Source organism: Gymnoscopelus braueri (genome assembly GCF_963280865.1).
Source record: "Gymnoscopelus braueri genome assembly, chromosome: 14".
In the NCBI taxonomy this organism is placed as follows: Eukaryota; Metazoa; Chordata; class Actinopteri; order Myctophiformes; family Myctophidae; genus Gymnoscopelus; species Gymnoscopelus braueri.
In genome coordinates, this window is record NC_137619.1 from 40,503,269 (window position 1) to 40,525,544 (window position 22,276).

Below are 22,276 nucleotides of genomic sequence, written 5' to 3' on the forward strand. Positions count from 1 at the left end.
TGAGGGAGACAAATGATCAGAGAGAGGCTGCCGATGCACTCGGGCCACCGCCATTGACCTTGCGCTGTGCACGCCGCTGTCAGGCACAGCTCCCGTGGCGGGGGCTGTGCCCGGCATCACTGACCCCTTTCTTGCATCTCCCCTTCTCCTCTTTCTCCTCCGTCATCTTCTGTCTCTCCTCTCTCGCCCCCCTTTCCTTGTGTCTCGCTCTGTCACCCTCCGTCCCCGGCTCTCTTTTCACCTCTCTCTCTCTAAATGGCACCCCCGTCCCCGTCCCCGTCCCCCCCCTCTCTTTCTCTTTTCTTAACACACTCTTTGTCTCCCCCTCTCTTTCATCTCCACTATGATTAATAGGTATAGCACCCAAATCAATAGTGCATTTGTAGAAACTGCACACTAAATAGATTAAATGTACCAGCTGCCATCCGCCTGCTACTTTAGGCCAGAACAGCCCTATCATTTATGATTAAGACCTGTTCATAACCTGGGATTTAATGTCCGTGGATCCCTCGTCTCGTCTCGTCTCGTCTCTCTCATCAGGCTGCAGCGGCGGCTGGGAGGAGGGCATCTAGGCGTAGATTTATTTATTCACAACTTTATTTGTTTACGTTTCTGACACCTCTCCCGTTGTGGTGTGTTCTCTGCTCACACACAGCTGTTTCCACTCCCCCCCCCACCACCCCCCCACCCCACCGCCGTCTACTTCTCAGCCTCCTCCTCCTCCTTTCACACATCTGCTGCGTTATTTGGATGTGTGTGTGAGCGTGAGCATGTACACCTGTGTGTTGAGTGAGACACCTGTGCGCGTGTGTGTGCGTGCGTCGGAGTGGGCTTTTATCCAAGCTTGTGTGTTAACCACAGTGGTGGAAAAGTACTCACGTTTTCTACTTGAGTAAAAGTATCAATGCTGCAATGCAGAAATACTCTGTCAAGTAAAAGTCCGGAATTCTAAATTTACTTGAGTAAAAGTACAACTTGAATGGCATCAAAATGTACTTGAAGTACCAAATGTTAAAGTACTAATTATGCAGAATGTCCCATTTCGAGTTTTCAAATGTATACAAATCTTTTGAAAATAGCAGATCTACAAGCTCACAATGTGTCGCATCGCGACGCATTGTGAGCTTGAAGATCTGCTATTTTCAAAAAGCCAAAGTTTAATTAGGGTTAATGAATGTTTTGTATAATCAAAATCTACAAAGTAACTAGTAACTAAAGTTTTCAAATAATTGTAGTGGAGTAAAAGTACAATATTTGGATCCGAGATGTAGTGGAGTAGAAGTGTATTGGAAATTGTAAATACTCAAGTAAAGTTCAAATACCTCAGAATTGTACTTAAGTACAGTACTTGAGTAAATGTACTTAGTTACTTTACACCACTGATTAACCACTTAAGTCCTGTATACTTCGTCATACAACAAAGAGCAAAAAATAGCCGACCTACAACCTCACATTGTGGCGTGGCGTGTTGTGAGCTGTATTTGTGTTAGATAATGATGTGAGCATTCACACTAATGAATGATAGTGTTCAGTAAATTGTGGTGCCAAGCATGTAGCACAACTGTGTATCCAGCTCTGTTGGAGACCTAAAATGGATGAAGATGACCAGTTATTGCTGTACGTTGTGCAAAGAAAAAACACAGGCGTGGGTTCAATGAGAGGAGTTATGGACTGTTCACTTTTAGAATGAAGGGTCAATGGAGGATTCATGAAATAAAAAGGCCCGGCCGTCCCAGTGATAGAAATGTTTTTTTCCTTGACGTGATTGAAAAAAGAAAATTACCCTCCCCCACCAAATAATTATAAACAATGGCATAATATTTAAAATGGATAACTCAAGCCATGCACATGGTTTGTGGCCATTGTTGTAAGGTAGCGGCAACCCCTCCATTTGATTCCAGTCTCAGTTTAGACTAGAGTTATCTTCATTTTTCTCCAAATTTGAAATACACTATGTATGCCCCCTCCCCTGTTTTCCTCCAGGGTACTCATCCTGTACATTTTTAGCTGTCCCTTAGGAGAATCTCAGCACTCTGTTATTAGAGTGCTGAGATTCTCTTTTGAAGAAAACTTTATTTGTACTTTCATAGGAGTCATCATCAGTTTGATGGCATCCTGGAGATCATTAAAGAAGACATCAATGCTGAGTCTGTCGGCAATGTCATATTGAATGTGAATGATGCTTTGAATGTGACGACCTGGTAAATTCTGATAGATTGTCATTGGCTGTCAGTGTACCTGTCGTTCATCAAAGCGCTCCCAAAGTGATCCCAAAGTCAAAGATATAGTTTGCCGCTTTCATTGTCATTGTAGTGGGTGGTGTGGACGCCATTCCACTTGAGTTAGAACAAAATGATATATTTGTTATAAGTGTTTAGGTTTAGTGATGTATCTCTATGGACTATGACTATTATAAGCGAATGCAATTTTTGCAATGTGCTCAAAAGTTTTCAAAGCCTGTGTGTGTGTGTGTGTGTGTGTGTGTGTGTGTGTGTGTGTGTGTGTGTGTGTGTGTGTGTGTGTGTGTGTGTGTGTGTGTGTGTGTGTGTGTGTGTGTGTGTGTGTGTGTGTGTGTGTGTGTGTGTGTGTGTGTGTGTGTGTGTGTGTGTGTGTGTGTGTGGAGATGGATATAAAAATAAAAAGGAAACCGCAAAACAAAGTGATATCATTGAAAAGGTTAACCGTGTTCATGAGACAGGAAGGGGCCGGCCAGGATGAAGTGCGAAAGCGATTTGGCATGCGGGATCAGACCCTGACCCGCGTGCATGCAGCTCCCAGGGCGCACGGTGAAGGGTGGGTATAGGGATGTGAACAGGCCTCCCGTATTACGCTGCACACGGCTTGAAACAGTACCACAGCAGAAGCAGAGCTGAGCAGAGCACACTATGGCTGTCAGGCCCTGGCTGCTATGCAGCTCACATCCACCCTCTGAGTCCAGGGCTCAGAGCAGCAAGCAGGGCTGAGCGAGAGAGCACTTCAACCACTCTCTCTCTCTCTCTTCTCCTCATCCTCCTCGGCGGAACTCAGCCACCGCTGTCGGAGACAGACAGAGAGAGAGAGAGAGAGAGAGGGGGAGGAGAAGGGGGGTTGGTGGTGGGGGGTGGAGGAGCGGAAAAAGTACAAAGAGAGAGAGACGTCAGGTGCGGACAGGCAGGGTGGACGATAAAACTACTACCGCTGTGAATGTCGAGGGCCCCTGATTTGGGATTCATATCATGTTGTTTGTTAGCCCATTAAGACCCGGAGCATTATTTTACACTTTGGGCTATTCAAAAATAGCAACCGAGTGCCGCGCTACGAGCTTGTAGATCTGCTATTTTTTTTAAATCATGAAAATGTGTGCAAATCTTTGTATATATATATTTTTAAAGCGAACATTTGTAACTCAAATCTTTGCTTCTGGGACCCCCTGGAACAAAATATTTGGAGATGGGGGTCCACGGCCAAATACAAATTTTGAGCATCACTGATATAGAAACATAGGTTTTTCCGAATACTGTTGGGATTTAGGAGACATGTAGAATCGGCTTCGGGTCTTAATGGGTTAGGAGAGCCTCGACAGCGGATGGCTGGAGGCGTGAGGGCGAATGAGGGGGCAGAATTATAAACCTACTGTAGGTCTGTGTATCTTTTCATTATTTCTTACATCGGTTCTGAAAGGCGGGCAAGGTCATCGCAGGACTTGTAAGCTTTCAAGGTTTCATAGGTCAGAGCATGTTGCAGTCACGGCAATGGCTCTGAAAAGAGGGGGAGTGTTTGAGAATGTGACCCTTGTAATAGGCAGGAGGTTACAAGTGTTGGCGTGGCCCTTGTATTGATAGATGTGGGTTGGAATTGAGGTCTTGACCCCTCTCTTTAGAAGAGAACATATTATCTGTATCCTTTTTCAACCTGTGGTCTCCTTATGGCCCCCAGGGGTTGGAATATGGGCTCATAGCTGAAGAGTTGGTAGTTCAAATTGTCGACCGGGTCACTCAAAAATTGGAAAAAGAAAATAATATCAGTCTTTTGGTTCCTGGCTAATGATTCCAACGCCACCCTTCTCCAGGCCCCCAAGAACCAATCTCCGCAACATGGGTGACCGGGGCTTTCTGCTCCACTGGCCCACGCCTGTGGAATGCCCTCCCCGACCACTTGAGAGCCCCGCAATCTACCCATGCTTTTAACACATTGGGTGCCAGAATTTTATAATAACAGATTACGTTTGGTGCCAGAAATCTCACCATTGAGCTGCGCAGCGCTGTTTAAGCTGTAGACTCCAAGACGAGCAATCCATGTGAAACAAAGCATGCGTGCATTTTGGACAATGGTCCTGGCTAACGCCTGGAACGATAACATCTCTCACGCGAGTCACAATGGTGGAGCGATCGTGCAGCCAAAATGAGTCGTTTTCCCCTGCGTAAAAAGTTTTGGAGTTATAGGGGTTTTAGAGAAGGAGATAGAACGGAAGCCGATGGGGAGCCATGTTTTTTGGCACGGTGATCCATCTGTCCTTTCCTTCTCAGAATCACCATGAGTGATTCCAGAGCTGCTCTAGCCCCTCCCGTGTGGAAAAAAAGACTGATAACTCGTAATTTTACCGTTTCCGCACCAAAGCGCTACTCTTTGAAAACGCGTAATAATACGGTTTTGGCACCCGATGTGTTAAAAATGAACTCAAAACATACCTTTTTCTTATGTATTTTAATTAGTTTTTAATTGACTTTTTCCCCCAAGAAAGGGTCTTCTTGTCGTTTTTGCCCTGATTTTGTTATTTTTGTGCCTTTTGATTTAAACCATGTAGCACTTCCAAAAATGTGCGTTATAAATAAAATGTATTGATTATTGATTATGATTATTATGATTCCTGATCTTAAAGGGATATTTCACTTTCAAACATGTTTGGGGTCATTTTAACGTCTACCCAGGCTTTTGTGAGCACCCCAGGCAGTTTTTTGGTTGCTTGATTCAGTATTTAGATTTGATATTCATTTTATCAGACACGCCCCCTTCCTATTCAAACCCATTGTAACTTCAAATTCCATTTTAACCATGTTTGACTCATTGAAAACACCCGTCCTTGGTTCTGGTGGTCTTTTTTATTTCTTTATTTATTGAAAATTTTGAAAAAGTAATTGAAAGAACTTGCCCCCCCCCCTCATTAGAAGGACAATATCAGTCACCAGAACCAAGGACGGGTGTTTTTGATGAATCTATCATGGTTAAAATGAAGTTCGAAGTTACAATGGGTTTGTATTAACCTGACGCTGCCAATCCAAGAAGCTTGCGTCACACATTTGCTTGAGGAACGTGGTTACTCAATACAGACCCCATCTGGCAGAGTCAGGTTAGGTTTGTATAGGAAGGTAAAAAAAGATAAAAGAATATCAAATATCTAAATACTGAATCAAGCTAAAACTGTCTGGGGTGCTCACAAAAGCCAGAGTAGATGTTAAAATGACCCCAAACATGTTTGAAAACATGTTTTAATTTGGTAAGAGTATGTTGTTAATACAGTATAAGTAGCACATCTACAGTGGTTCGAGGTCTACCTACTCTTCCATTCAAAAAGTTTGACCCTGGTGCCAGGTAGGACACTTGCAGAGTGGTTGACAATGTCAATACATTGATTTGAAGCAAACGTCATATCGGATGCGCCACCATATTTATTGCAGTTTTTGCAATTACTGCACCTCTCCTACAACAGACGTAAGCAAAACCTACGGATTGTAGCTTTAATAACATTATGCCTGCAAGGCACCCGCAAACCAGCTCTAGGGTTACTGTTACTGTGGAGGCCGAGCAGTATAGAATGCTGTCATCAAGTTTTGCAAAGAGAACGGAAAAGGTTATTTTTTTGTCTATAATTGCTTGGAAATGAGAGTCACTGAAATTCTCCTCTATGATATAGTAGATTGTCAGCACTTTTGGGTAATGGCAGAATGTACTCCCGTCATCGCATGGCTGGCCCCGGGGCTTTTAGAGTTAATGGCTGACTACAAGTGTCAGGTCACGTGAAGTTCTCCACGATGGCAGCAAATGATCTTGAGATCAGCGTCCAGCCGAGTCTTCCCCTGGCCCACCTCATTAAATATTCATCCACTCACAATCTATGTGTGCGCGATCGATGCGTTGTGCTAACACAGAGGTTGGGTTCCAGCGCTGGCATCGCTGTTGTGATTAATATGGCAGTTAGCCACAATGCTCCTTACCCACGATGGTCAATATGTCATTATCTCCACACTTTGGAAGTGTGCTGCTGGCTAAGGAAAGCTGACTGTGTGAATGATCACACACACACACACACACACACCAAAGAGTAATCTAATGTGTAAATCTCACAACATTGACCAAACAATAATGAATTGTATTTAACCACATTAACCCTGGAATCCCTACTTTTTAATCAAACATTTTCACCATTTTCCAAAACTCCAAAGATTTTTCAGATTGTTTTTTTACAATTCTCAAAGCTTTCAAGCTTTAACTTTTAAAAATGGTTTTGTTTCATCCAAAAAATATCACCTCTGAGTGGTTAAAGTGGTATTTTTTTGCGGAGGCTTGGATTGGAGTGTGTTGGCGTGTTTGTGTGATGTTATGTGACTGCGTGGTGTTATCACCCCTTCACTGCCTCTGTGCATGTGGAAACATAGCAGTTTCTGATGAAGGTCGACAGACCGGAACGTCAACAAAGATTTTCGATTAGCATTTTAAAAGATTGTTTTTAACCTGAGAGAGAGTATTGCCTCACCTTTCCTTCCTGCGGTGTCTTGCTAGATCCTTTAGTTGTGCTTACTGAATGCTTAGGAATGCTTACTGTTTCAGAAACGTAGCATGTTTACTAGACAGCTTATCCCAAGAGGCATGCATTATGTTTGTTTCATGTTATATTTACAGAGAACTGCTGTTAACTATATTTAGTTTTTGGGCTTGTTGTAAGGTATTAAGTGACTTGAAAAGACTTGGAAGTCTCATGTCAAGAGGGCTCAAGTCAAGTCACGTCAAGTCACAAGTCATTGTCGTTCAAGTCCCAAGTCGAGTCCAAGTCTATTTTTGATTTGATCAAGCGAGTCTTAAAGGGATAGTACCGGAACCGCTGCCGGTCAACAAATTATTGGAATGCGACAAAAACAAAAAAAATATCCATGAATTCAAGTCTCCATGGGGTGACTAATTGATAGAAAAAATGTCATTTTGGGGGTGAACTATCCCTTTAAGTCATTCAAATTGGGACTTGAGTCCAAGTTGACTATGAGTAGTGTAGACAAAAATGGTGATTAATGCTATTCCGACACGTGTACATTACATTAGGGCAGGGGTCTTCAACGTTTTTCCGGCCAAGGACCCCTTAGCTGAGAGAGAGATGAAGCAGGGACCCCCACTACATATTGGATTCATGTTAAATGTGTATTGTCAGACATTTAACAACTTAAACCCTCAATACTTTGTAAATTTGCCCTTTAGCTTGGTACTTGGTCTGCTCTTTTTTCCCTGTACACCAAACCTCTTTGCCGAAAATAGCCGATCTACAAGCTCACAACACGTCATGTGACACGTTGTGAGCTGCTATTTTCGGCTAATGTTCCGCCAGAATAGGAATGAAGTAGTTAATGTAAAAATAAAGAAATTAAGTCCCTATCACACAAAGATTTGGCGGCCCCCCTGCGGTATCTCTGACGACCCCCTAGGGGTCCCGGACCCCCTGTTGAAGACCCCTGCATTAGGACATAGACCTCTTCTGACTAATCTTGTGGAAATGTGCCGATACCAGAAGAAATATTGCTTCTTTGGGCAAAATGTTGTAGATACTAGTGCTACTCCTGATCCTGAATCCATACATACCTCATATGTTCATTGGTTGGGAACCGCCGACACCCCCTAGAGGCCATTTTATTTGTCTTAGTGCTTGACACTCAAACCAAAAATGTTCTATAGACCCTTACCTTCAAATTAGTAGTGAAATCCAAACTTTCACTTCAATTTGAAATGAAAACGACAAATTACCCATACTCTGTCCCGCACTACTACAGTAGCTAACAAGGCATCGTGATTGTAGATTTCGTCTTTTTGCCAAGTAACACCCAATTGGAGTATAATAAAGCTTGTTTATTGTTGCTTGTTGTTGAATCCAACTGGTACTGACACTGGCTCCTCTCTCCTAGGTTTTCCCAACGAGCCTGCAGCAGACATAGCTCTGAACACAGTCAAGAGCTGGATCGAGGAGAACTCTGATAAGGTAGGATAAATGGTGGATTTTTTTTACTTAAGTACAAGTAGTGATACTTGAGTAAAGGTACTTAGTTACTTTCCACCACTGGGTAGGATGTGAACTCGGATGAAATGTCGGTCAAGTGGAAGCTGTTCAGGGAGAGGTTGTCTATCCATCTCTTGTCTCTTGTCCAGTATTCTGAAGGGAGTCAATGTGACCACTACAAAACAGAGAACACTCCCATGGCTCCCGTATCAGACAGGCTTCATATTGACACACTAGACTTCAATTCTAACAACACACCACATCTACATGTATATGTTCTAAACGCCGGAGTGTTTCTTTAAATTTCTAACGTGTAGAAATGGACTTTTTAAGATATTGTCAGACTTTATCCGGATTATACCGTGTGCTTGCCTCCTTTCATCAGTCTCTTGGTTTGTGGCCTGTAAGCATATCAAATTAAAGACTAGTCTGAGACTAATCGGACCTTCAATGTACCTGTTGATTTCTTTTAATGGGTCTACGCCTGGAGAGAAAGAGAGCACTTTGTTCTGCCAAGCTCGAAAGAACGTTAACACATCAGTCCAAATGACCAGAAATTATAATTATAGGCTTTCAAAGGACAGGAAGTCCAATAGTCTATTAATGGCCAGTCATTCATGCTTAGACTCCTGATCCACTTTGCTATCAAATATGATTTATGCATGAAGCAAAATATCTGATCTGAAATGCCTTGAAGACATGATAGAATCATTATTTTAACTAAAAGGGGCATAGCAAATGATCTGACAATGCCATGCGAATTATTGTGATTTTAGGTATTGATGATCCTGCACGGTTGTCCTTTAAAAGCACTTTCACTGAGGCGGATGATATCAATTTTCCCTACATGATAGGCACCGGGAACGCATCTGTGTCATTTTAAGATTTCCTTGGCTATTAAAAAATAGCAGATATACAAGCTCATGGCGCGGCACCGAGTGCCGCGCCATGAGCTTGTAGATCTGCTATTTTTTTTTAAACATCGTGAACATTTGTGAAAATCTTTGAATACATATATATATTTTAAAGCGAACATTTTTAACTCCGATCTGTGCTCCCTGGAACAACATATTTTGAGATGGGGGTCCGCGGCCAAATACATATCATTTTGGGGGTCCTTGACATGGAAAAAGTTTGAGAACCCCTGATTATAGCAACATAAGTTTTTAAAAACTGTTTTAGAAGACATTTGTAGAATCCCCAGAAGCAAAGACTTGAGTTAAAAATGTTCGCTTAAAAATATATATTCAAAGATTTGCACACATTTTCAAGATTTTTCAAAAATAGCAGATCTACAAGCTCATAGTGCGGCACTCGGTGCTGCGCTATGAGCTTGTAGATCTGCTATGTGGCACCGGCGGTCTCTCTGGTAGGAGACGCAACGGAGACTCTTTGTGTCTCCTACCACCAGAGAGACTGCCGGTAATCAAATTATTGGCTTAGGAATGCGATGAAAACTAAACAATCTCCATAACCTCAATGCTTCATGGGGTGTGTAATTGAAATGATAGAAAATAAGTAATCTTTTGGGTGAACTACTCCTTTTAAGTGGGTAAATAAAAGCTAAATACATACAGTAGCCACATACTTCTACAGCAAACCTCACCGGCGTTACTGTATGACATGGCTTGTGAGTAAATGAAACAGGAGTTGTAATTGTTCATCTCCTCGATACACTATTCATCAGTTGTTTATGACGTTGTTTATCATCAGAATGATTCTGTCCTTACATTCTATGGTAAGGGATGCCGAACAGAGAGGGATCTATCAAACTGTAAGCCAGTGAGCGATTATAACCTCTAGGGTCATCTCTGTGGATGACACCAGCATTTATATCATGTCACAGTGGATTGAGGTGCCTTGTAAAGCCTCCATCCTGACGTGACACAGCATCCGTCTACCATGGTGTTACGGATGCTGTGTGAATGAATGCCTGGTACTGTTCTGCTGCTGGATCCTGCTGTTGATGTGCTGTATACACTGTAGCTCTGACACGTGTCCTTTGCCTGATCATCGTCGTAACATGCAACTAGGGGGGGATCCATCATCGGCACTGTAGCGTTAACCCATTAAAACCGGGAACACATCTGTTGTAACCACTTTAACCATTATTTTATACTTTGGCTATTAAAAAATAGCAGATCTACAAGCTCATAGCGGCGCATCGAGTGCCGCGCTATGAGCTTGTACATCTGCTACTCTTGAAAAATGTTGTGCAAATCATTGAATATATACAAAGCGATTATTTTTTTTACTCAAATCTTTGCTTCTGGGAGTCCCAGGAACAACATATTTTGATGGGGGTAAAAAAAAAAATACATGTCATTTTGGGGGTCCTTGACATGAAAAAGTTTGATTATAGCAACATAAGTTTTTTCAAAAAACGGTTAGGATTTTGAAGACATTTGTAGAATCCCCCAGAAGCAAAGAATTGAGTTAAAAATGTTCGCTTAAACAAAAAATATATATTTTTTTTTTTTTCAAAAATAGCAGATCTACAAGCTCATAGAAATCTAAAAATGTCACAGATGTATTCCCGGTCGTAATGGGTTAAGAGGGTTTTATACGGCTTATTGCTGACTGTAAATAACGCGTTAATGTGCAAAGCCGACTTTTGGGCGTTCGTTCCACCACCACGGCCACTATCAGCGGGTCGGCATGGAGACCGTTCTATCCTGAGACAGCAGACAATTTTAGTGATACGCCGTGATCTATTATCTGTGTATCTACCGTGTCTGTCTCTCTCTGACGTGGGTGGATTGACTGGAAATATATTGCAATTGCTGCAGAGGAGTATAGGAAGTCTGTGGAGGCTTGTCCTTAACGCTGCTTGGCAAAGCTCCGCAGGAGATGGATTTTAAACTCAAAGCTAGACCAAGAGTGAATAAGCTTTTAAGGAGATCAGATGCTACCTTTTTTGCCTAGAACCCCGGAAGAATTTCCCTAAAGGTTTGGAAATCTTTCCATTCAAACCACAGAACAACATGCACTGGTGGGAGCAAAAAAGGCTTCTTTAATTTCCAGTCCATATTTGCTGTAAGACACCTTTGAAATATGCACAGTAATTATAGTAACGCATGTGTTTATGAAAAGGGCTACAAGATGCCTTCTCAATTAGCAGTATCAGCGTGAGTTTCTCAATCACACCTTGAGCTGCCCGACTCCCTGCTTTGTTTGAGTTGAGAAGAACAATTTATCACAGTTAGCATTTGGTTCGATATGACAAGCTCACTATCAAAGTGATTGATAGCTGACATGTGACCTTCTGTGGGCGCTGCTGTGTTGCACTCTGATGTGAACTTGGTGAATGTCTTCTCTGCAGGCTTTGTATGTCAGCATGTCCTACAAGCTGTAAGACACGCTGTTGGCTGCACATGAACTTGCTCATTGTTGTTTTCCGTTCCACAAAAGCAGGACACTCCCGGGTCTGAAAAATGGAGCCATTGCGGAAGTGTGTTAAACCGGCATGCTGTTGTAATGGCCAGCAGGGGATGACAAAAAATAAATCAGATTGTATAAAAGTCTATCAGATAATTACTGTATAGTTTTCATTTGATTTATTACCGTAGTAAACATTTTCCTAATGAGTTTATGTTCTCATTTGCTAGTTTCAAGCCTTCTTCAATACAGCGTGATGTTCAAATATGTAATAAATTAAAAGAGGAGATAAAGCAGGGTATGCTTTACGGCGTGGCTATGTCGTAATTGACACGTTGCTACCACAGCAATCAGGATAGAGGTGTAGCCATGTGTATCCCCACGTCCAAATATGGTCACTTATGCCTGCAAGGATCAGAGATGGTGGCTGTTAGAATGCCAAAGCTTTTTTCTTTTCTTTTTGCCAGACCCAAGGGGTCGGGCTTACGTGAGGCTTTGTACCTGTTTCGTCCATACATGGGCATGGTCACTTTGTCCTCCGGCCCCAGCCAAAAAAAAGTCTGTCACTTTGTCCTCCGGCCCCAGCCAAAAAAAAATCTGTCCGCAAAAAAAGTCAGTCCATACATGGGCATAGAAGGGACACACGTCGTGCGAAGCCCGGCCATTCAGATTTTCCCCCTTTCGTCCCCTTTCGACACGAACTATTCATGACATCATTATTATGTCACAAGTATGTAATTAAGTAAAGCTCATCATACTCATTCTGGGTCTGGCAGAACCAGGTCTCCTGGTCTTGTTTAACTTACAATTTATCCCACGATTTTGTAACCCGATTTTTCACCCAGTGCTAATGCCTAAGCTTGTAATCCTGGGCGCTACTCTCCCTCTCCCAGCCTGGGGAGAGCCCCGAACTGAGCTCATGCGTCTTTCAGCGCATGAGGATTTAGCAGAACACTTCTCATCACCTGACAGGGGGGAGTTTCCCCCGGTAGGACGTAGCACGTGGAAGGAACACGTTATTCCAACATGTTCCTCTCCCCTCCATCAGGCGCCCCGGCTGACCAGGGGGAGGCAGCATAGAGACCAGGATTACTGCATGTTTTTTTGTGAGATTACCTACCCTGGGGGACACGGGGAGAACATGCAAACTCCACGCAGAAAGGCCCTTTCTGTGTGGAGAAATGCCAGACTCAAGTCTTCCATTTTATAGTCTGTGGTTCCGTTCCACATGGCAAAATATTTAACTCTGAATTTATCTCTCTCTGGGATAAAAGAACACTCCGGATTTCACTGTCAATACCTATTGGTTTGTTTGGAGATCACAAATGGACTGGGTGTCATGTGATATACCCAGTACTGTACTGTACTGTCAAAAGGCTCACAAAAGTTCAGCTTTCCCACAATATAGCATGTGGGGCATTCAACATACCAAAGAAAGACTGAGAGTGGAATTTAGAGGTTTTGGAGCTCAGATTCTCATACAGCGGATGTGGGACAATTGGAGTCGATTGCTCTCCAACCCCTGTCCTCGCTCCCTCACCTCCAGCGCGGTACAATGGATGGGGCCCTGAGCAGCCAGCGTGGTGGGGGTCTGCAGAGACGAGTCGTTCCAGGGCCACGATAAGGCCTCTGCTTCGGGGATGATACTGTTCTATTGTGAGTTGTTGAATCTCTGCACAATGGCCTGGCTGAGGATCTGACACACTGGGGTGCCACAGAACACACCACAGCTCTTTATTTTGTCCCTGACACTCGAACATGATAGCTTTGTCTGTGTGTGTGTGTGTGTGTGTGTGTGTGTGTGTGTGTGTGTGTGTGTGTGTGTGTGTGTGTGTGTGTGTGTGTGTGTGTGTGTGTGTGTGTGTGTGTGTGTGTGTGTGTGTGTGTGTGTGTGTGTGTGTGTGTGTGTGTGTGCGCGCGGCTGTGTGTGTGTGTCTCTGTTATCAAGTTGAGACGCTCATGAGCCTGCTGTTTGTCTGGCAAGGTCTAGTTACACACACACTGCAATTCGATTTAGACTCTAATTGTCAACAGACCATACTCTCTCTCTCTCTCTCACGCACACACACACACACAAAATGTGCTCAGACTCATGTGTGGGTGTGAGTCAGTGAGCAAGGTGTGTGTGTGTGTGTGTGTGTGTGTGTGTGTGTGTGTGTGTGTGTGTGTGTGTGTGTGTGTGTGTGTGTGTGTGTGTGTGTGTGTGTGTGTGTGTGTGTGTGTGTGTGTGTGTGTGTGTGTGTGTGTGTGTGTGTGTGTGCAGGGAGAGGGAGAGGGGAAAAAGAGCATGGTGTGTGTGATTGATTAGCAGTGAGTTTATCTCCTGGGCCAGCACACGGTAGCCCTGATGGACTCACAGCTCACACAAAGGGCCCCCCGATGCCAGTGTGAAATTCACTCTGAAAAGCACCTTTAGGCTTCATTGTGGGAGAATAAGCAGCCGTGGTGTGGTCAGGCAGAGAGGATCCTTTAATCTGGGTGAGACGAGAGGGACTGCAGCCACCATCCTTTTGGATCACAGCGGATGAAAGAAGATGGGGTGAGGGGGACGAGGGGGGGTGGGGGGGGGGGGCAGCCTGGGTTTCTTCCTGTCCTCAGCACGGATAAATGAAATAGAATACGTGGCCCGTGTGTAAACAACAGACCAGATGACTGTGATCTGTTAAAAAATGCAGAGACAGGGGGGCAAGCCGCAGAGCTATAGTGAGATGCCTTCACAGCCAGAACTACATATGGAACCAGTGCACTTCACCTCCTGCTCACAGTGCTTCTCTCTCTCTCTCTCTCTATCTCTCTCTCCCCCTCTCCCTCTCCCTCTCCCTCTCCCTCTCCCACTCGTCTGGCTTTGGTTTAGATCTAATTTTCAGCTCTAATTTGGTTTAATTCAGGTTTACATGGGGTTTAATCCGCGGGTGAAAAATGTGGTGCGACACTTTATTTGGCGGCTGTGGACGTGATCTGGACGGCCGGGCTGCTTTGCTAATGAAGCGCTTCAGACGCCCAGCATGGCTGACTGAGTCTGAGCCGTCTGTAATGAGCTCTGCTGCACCGCTCTGCTCTGGACACTGTTGATGTGTGGAGATTTCAGTTTACGCACGCACGCACGCACGCACGCACGCACGCACGCACGCACGCACGCACGCACGCACGCACGCACGCACGCACGCACGCACGCACGCACGCACGCACGCACGCACACACGCAGTGGTGGAAAAAGTACTCAGATATTTTACTTAAATAAAAGTATCAATACTGCAATATAGAAATACTCCGTTCCTAGTAAAAGTCAGAAATTCTAAATTTACTTGAGCAAAAGTACAAAGGTATTGGTTATAAAATGTACTTAAAGTACCTAAAGTAAAAGTACAAAAATGTTTGAAAATAGCTGATCTACAAGCTCACAACGTGTCGTGATGCGACGCGTTGTGAGCTTGTAGATCGGCTATTTTCAAATGGCCTATGTAAAATAGGGCTAAAGTGGTTAATGCATGTTTTATGTAGTAGCTAGTGACTAAAATGTTCAAATAATTGTAGTGGAGTAAAAGTACAATATTTCCTCTGAGATGTATAGTGGAGTAGAAGTAAAAGTACTGAAAATTGGAAATACTCTAGTAAAGTAAAAATACCTCATAACTGTACTTAAGTACAGTACTTCAGTACATGTACTTAATTACTTTGCACCGCACACACGCACGCACACACAAACACGCAGGCGCACAAAACACATGTTTACATCCCTTTTTTCTCGTCTGGTGCGTAATCTTTGTACCATAACAGCATTTATCATTTAGGATAAACGCTGTCATTTAGGAGGCACTTATAATAAATCCCCATCTCGAGAAGGGGGCTGGAGAATCGCAGTCGGTCTTGACAAACGGCGAGCCCATAATAGAAATAAATATGTGTTCTTCTGATCGTGTTTTGCTGTGTGAGGGAGCATCGGTTCAAGCCGGGCCTGTCTGTTTTTTGGCAGACGGAGGCAGATGGAGGCGTTCATTGTGGTTTGCTTTAAAAAAGATGGATAGATGATGCCATCATAGGCTATACTGTACTTCACCTTCAAATAATATGTATTTGAATGTCTTTTCAAAATTGTGACAGGCTTTATCTATCAAGCAGCACACTAAACGTACCTCGTGCCTATATTGGTTTATTATCCATGTTTGACAGTTGAAATGAAGCTGAATAGCCCTGTAGAATGTAGAGTGCTGTGCATTCGGCCTATCACCCATTAATATGGTATATCTTCTAGTCCCATGTCTATGAAGCCAATGCCTGCATGTGAAAGCAGCAGATTTACTGCTGCACATGCCCCGTGGATACCGATGTGCTGTTGATGGTTTGTGCGTACCGTGGCGTTCAAAGCCTGTGCTTGGTCTTTTGAAGCCGTGTGTCGTGCCTCTTTGATTCTGTCACTGTGGTGGACAGCATCGGCGAGATAGGGTATAGATATGAGGCCTGAGAGCACCACTAAATGCCCCCGCAAAGGTATCCCACTTGCACAACTATATGGAATGCATGCAAACAACACATCTGACCTAAGAGTTCCACTCTTAGTTCTTAAGACTGCTTTTTAGCATTGGTTCTCAAAGTGGGGTCCGGGGACACCTAGGGGTCCTTGAGGGAGTTCCAGGGGGTCCCCAGCTAAATGACGGATAGTTAGGAACCAAATGGACCCTTATGGGTCTGTAACTCTGAGAGTGTGTTGGTTCCATTTGTACACTCTCAGAGTTAAATTAACATTGAGTCCCAGAGATAGAAATGCCATTAAATGGGGGTCCGTAGCCTAATGTATGTCAAACTGGGGGGTCCTTGAAATTAAAATGGTTGAGAATCACTGCTAGAGCCGTAAAAATCTTCTCTTATGGGGGTCCCTGGCATATCTTTTCAAATGGGGGTTCCACGGGCTAATAAGTGTCAATTTGGGGGTCCTTGACATGAAAACGTTTGAGAACCACTGCTTTATGGTGTCTACACCATGATGCTGTATGTCATGCTGATGTCTGTTTGTATGCTGATGTGTGCAGTATTTTTATGCTGGTGTGTATGTGTATCCTTATTGTATTGCCTTGCCCGAGCACACACCAAGACATATTCCAATCAGTGTTTCATTGAAATGGTAATAATTCATTGAATCTTCGAATTTTGATTTTTTTATTGGCCCTCTGCAGGCAACGGTTTCATTGTCTCACACACTGCCATGCAAATGCAGAGAGGTTTTTGTCAGCGCGTTGTGCTGACTTACTACTTTACTGAGAATGACTTGTCTGGCACCAATGCTAATGCATAGACAATTTAGCCTAATACAATAGCGGCAGCTATTTGGCCAGAGGCAGGAAGGAGTTGGGATTTTATGGATTTTATGATCTAAGGAATTTTATTATCTAGCTCACTCTGATGATATTATAATGTGTCCGTTTCCATTCCTTTGACCTCAGGTTGGTGCGGTTAAGTAGTTTAAATAGACATAAAAATGAAATTTATATGAATTATTTTTGGAATTGTCATACTAAATGAAGAGTTATTTCTTAAATTAGGCGTTGATTTTTATCTCAACTCACCCCCCTCCCCCTTCTGTGAGAAAGCGGTTTTGATTAATCTCTTCTGCAGTCAAAATGTTAACAAAGATCATCTTAATCGGACAGCATTTTCAATTGGTAACTGTTGCCTTCAGTGATAAACACTTAATTCTCTACACATGAGTGATGATTAAACACTGTCATATTTGCAGGGTGATGTACCGTTCTCTGAAATATCAGATGTCTCTGAATTTTTATATTTGAAAAAAGGATGAGTGTGAAATGATTTGTTTACACCCCAACTCTGATCGGAAAGAATTTAAAACAACACATAATCAAAATGTGTTAATGACACGCAAATGCTGAAATAATACTGAACACTGTTTCGGTCTTTTATGGGCAAAGTTTTAATCTGACAGCTGTCGTCGTCACCGTTGATGATTAGAGCGACTATTAAAGAGTATAGTATCAAAGGTATATCGTTGCTGTCGGGCAGAAACCAGCTAACTCCATTTTGACGCTTTTGCATTTTTTACCCCCATAAATCAGTGCTATTGAACGCCCATTACGTCTGTGTGTTGGTCCAAAAAAGATTGAACCAATGAAAAGTATTATAAAGCGCTTCTGACAAAACCAGCTAACTTCAATGGCTCCTCAAACTTTCTGCTAAACCAGCTAACTCCACCAAAGGGGGGTGGAGTTAGCTGGTTTTGCTGACTCCAGGCTCCACCCCCTTTTGACCTCCAACCTCATTGTGAGCTTGGAGGTCAAGTTGCTTTCTGCCTTTCTAGTTGCTTTCTGCCTGACAGCAGAGATACTGTATCATCCTTATGGGTAGAGGCCTATTAACCCTGGCGCTCCCTGCATGAGACTATTATCACATAATTGGTGATGGTGAGAAAGACTTTGATGATGGGGGGGGTTTGCTGAGGAGCAAAGTTCCTGAAAGCCTCTCATATCCAGGTGCTCTTGCACGCACACGCGTGCTCGTTCCCGCCGAGAGATGCAGCCCCCCCACCGCACGCCAACACATGACAGCCGGAGATATGATGATGGCCCCCGGAGTTCAACGCTTTTCCAGTGATGCAGATACCGGAGTCCCGCCCTCCCTGGCCACTGTGTTGGAACAAGCTATCTTAATGGCATGCTAATTGATTTGGTGTGTAGCACAGATAGCGGTGGGCTGGCGCAGCACGATAACAGCAGAACTGGTTGGGCTGCTAGCTGGTTCAGAGGAGGACAAGGTGCTCATCAAAGCACCATGTCAGCTCATTCACTATTTGAACACAATTTTTACACTGCATTGCGCCACACAGAGGCGTGCAGAAACGTACATGTGCACGCGGCGCGGGCCAAACGCGCACAGCTGCACACACACACACACACACACACACACACACACACACACACACACACAGGCGAGCGCGTGCTTAACTCTTTAAGACCGGGAGAAGCATCTGTGTAATTTTTTTATTTGACCTAAAAAGCATTATTTTACACTTTGGCTACTCAAAAATAGCAGATACACAAGCTCATAGCGCGAGCTTGTAGATCTGCTATTTTTTTTTTATCGTGAAAATCTGTGCAAATCTTTGAATATATATATTCTTTTCAAGCGAACATTTTTAACTCAAATCTTTGCTTCTGGGGGTCCCTGGAACAAAATATTTTGAGATGGGGGTCCGCGGCCAAATATATATCATTTTGGGGGTCCTTGACATGAAAAAGTTTGAGAACCTCTAATATAGAAACATTTTTAGAGTCGGCTTCAGGTCTCAATGGCTTAACAGTGCTTCTGTAAGAGTATGACCCACTAAGCTCATTTTAGGCGTACAGCGCGAGGTCAGACCAAAACGAACAAACAACCAGCCGTGTTGTCACAAGAACATTCATCACAGCTATTAATTACTGTATGTACTCTATCTGTGGCCTGCAGAAATAGATAGGGGATGAAAAAACATAATGACCACTCTACCATCCTCTCACTGGCACTGATATTAAGCCATAAAGCTTGGGACATGAGAATAACCTTGGTTCGGCATCGCCACCGTAACCGCGAGCGCCTCATTGATGCTCCCAGAGAAAAAAAACGTACAATGTGGCGTGCAGCCTGAACACATATTAAAGCTGCAACATGTAACTTTTGTGTCCCGCCCGGGAATCGAACCCAGCTCCCCTACGCGGGTGCCAAAAGTTGTAAGACAGAGCTAAGACAGAGAGCCTGTTTGTGCAGAGGTAATATTGCTCTTTGAGCTTCGTGCAATGTCACTTTTCAACCATTCAGTGGTCCTACCCGTCCACAGGATATATATTTGGTAATAGAAGAGATAGACCACCCTCCAACCGCCACAGTTGCTCTGCCATAGAGATTGATCAAAAGAATGTTTTATTCACTAAAAGTGAATGGATTGCACACAGTGTAGTGTAGTCACACACTGTACTGTGAAGGTCACCACCGGCCTTGGTGCTTTGTGATGGTTGGCTGGTATGTCGAGACAAGGGGTGGTTTGAGGTGGAGAGGCCGCCAGACGAGGTCAAGAAGACTGTGGAGCTTCGATCTCCTTGCTATGCACTGAAAGAATAGTCTTGGTGTCAGATCAAGGCTTGAAAAAGAATTCAGGTTTTATTTGCCAAGTTATGAGGGATGTTTGCGCAATGAAGCCTCTTCTCTGTTGTACTGCAGCCTTGATAATCCTCTGCACTGAAAGAGAGAGAGAGAGAGCCCTGAATGTAGGCTGCTCAGTGTAGCACGTATTATATTTCACCAGGGGTTACTGCAGCCATCAATGCATGGCTGGCATGTCTGTAGTGTGGGTGTGGGACCAACAACAGTACTTGGAGCAGTGTTGATTTGACAGCAAATTTTGATTTAGTTTTTAATACAATTCCAGTCATCTGAAATATTTTTGTTTTTGTCTAGTTTTAGTTGACTAAATATCATAAGATTATAGTCGACTAAATAGTTGATTTAGTCGACTAGAATGTATTTTGGCGGGCCTTGATGGCGTCGCAATGGCTAATTTGACACTTGTTTGCATGCATGCTGAAAATAGCTGATCTACAAGTTCACAACGCGCCCAAACAAACATAAAATGACTTGTCTTTTAGTTCTACTGGATCTCTTCTCCACTCATCCCTTACTAACATTTTCATCTCGTTTTTTTTTGTTGACTAAATTGTCAATATATTTAGTCTTAGTTTTAATCATCGTGGCTTAGTTTTTATTTATTTTTTAATTTGTTTGTGTCAGTGAACAACACTGACGTGGAGACACACAAATGCCACTGTGTCACACGCCGGCACCATCATATACGACAAAGTAAAAGTCAGGCTCAAAGTGGGATGAAACGCCATGCTGATTTTGGAGTTTGTTTTCCGGTTCAGGTAAAACATTTGATAATACACAGCGGGGTAATAATAACACAGTAGGCTGCATAAGGCTGACCTTATAGTACGCTGTAACGTAAGCAACACAGCTGCAGCTGATCAAATTAATAATGGGTGTGTTAGATTTAGGCGTGTCAAAATATGCAACCGTTGACAATACTGTTGACTACTGTTTATGCTTGCACATTGGCACACCCACGGCTCTGGGGCTGGGCACACCTACACACACCCATTATTAATTGTATTAGCTGCAGCTGTGCATTAGGCGAGGCAATTTTATTTGTACAGCACATTTCAACAACGAAGCAATTCGTGTGCTTTGCAAAGGAAACGCATGTAATGACGTTAGGATGCATCAAACAAAAGAAGAAAACAATAACACAATTACAGTGCAGGAGAGAAATAAAAAATAAATAAATAAAATAAAAAGTAACTCAATCAAAGGTAGAGGCAAACAGAAAGGTCTTTAGTTGTGTTTTAAAATAAATAAGAGTGGCAGCAGACCTGCAGTTTTCTGGGAGTTTGTACCAGATATGTGGTGCATAAAAACTAAATGCCTGCTTCCCCACGTTTATTTTTGGTTTTAGGAACGGATGAAGCAGACCTTTCCCAGATGACCTGAGAGGTCTGGATGGTTCATGATATCGCACAAGATCAGAAATGTATTTTGGCCCTAAACCATTCAAAGCTTTATAGACCAACAACAGTAGTATTTTTTAAATCAATTCTTTGCCACACAGGGAGCCAGTGTAAGGATTTAAGAACTGGAGTGATATGCTCCATTTTCTTGGTATTAGTAAGGACTCGAGCAGCAGCGTTCTGAATCAACTGCTTGATCGTCTGATTGATTTTTTTGAGGGAGACCTCTAAAGACATCGTTACAGTAGTCAAGTCTACTGAAAATGAATGCATGGACAGTTTGGACACGTTTTTCTATATCCTGCTGAGACATAAGTCCTTTAACCCGTGCTATATTATTTAGGTGATAGTAGGCTGACTTTGTGATTGTGTTAATGTGGCTGTTTAAATTCAGGGTTGAGTCCATGACTACACCAAGGTTTTTGACTTTTAACATTACCAATTGGGGTTGGGCGCTGACCTTTAATCTGTATTCCTTGGCTCCAAAAACTATAACTTTTTTCAGTTTTGTCTTTGTTTAATTGAAGAAAAATGATGCCACATCCAATTGTTGTTCGATGCATTTACTCAGTGTTTGTATTGGACCATAGTCCTAATACGGTTACTGTATGTAGATTTGTGTAGCGTCTGCATAACTTATTAGCTGCAGTGTTGCTTATTAGCCTGCCATGTTTTCAATCTGTTGTAGTTTGTGAACCTGAACTGAAAAACGAACTACAGTATCAGCCTAGGGTTTCATGCCCATATAGGTCTAGGCAGCAGCACTTAGAACTGCACTATGTCTTGTTATTAGGCGTACATGAGCAGGTTCTCTCTGGTTTATCCCATTAAGACCGGGAACGCATCTGTGTCATTTTCAGATTTATTTGGCCATTAAAAAATAAGCGCACTCGGTGCCGCACTATGAGCTTGTATATCTGCAATTTCTTTTGAAAAATTGGTACAATTTCTGCAAATCTTTGAATATATATTTATTTATTTTTCAAAGCGAACATTTGTAACTTGCTTCTGGGGATTCTACAAATGTCTTCTAAATCCTAACAGTTCTTTTTTACTTATGTTGCTATAATATCAGTTTCTCAAACTTTTTTCATATATTTGGCCGGCGACCCCCATCTGA

At 43.1% G+C, this 22,276-nt stretch overlaps 1 protein-coding gene across 3 annotated transcripts in view; it reads left to right on the top strand.

Annotated features, from left to right (window-relative positions):
- Positions 1–22,276, top strand: part of macrod2 (mono-ADP ribosylhydrolase 2) — a 763,167-nt gene that overhangs the window by 609,143 nt on the left and 131,748 nt on the right. For all 3 annotated transcript variants that reach the window (XM_080448593.1, XM_080448595.1, XM_080448594.1), the window contains exon 8: positions 8,142–8,215. In XM_080448593.1, coding sequence (XP_080304719.1) covers positions 8,142–8,215 — 74 coding nt within the window. The remainder of the gene's footprint in view (positions 1–8,141; positions 8,216–22,276) is intronic.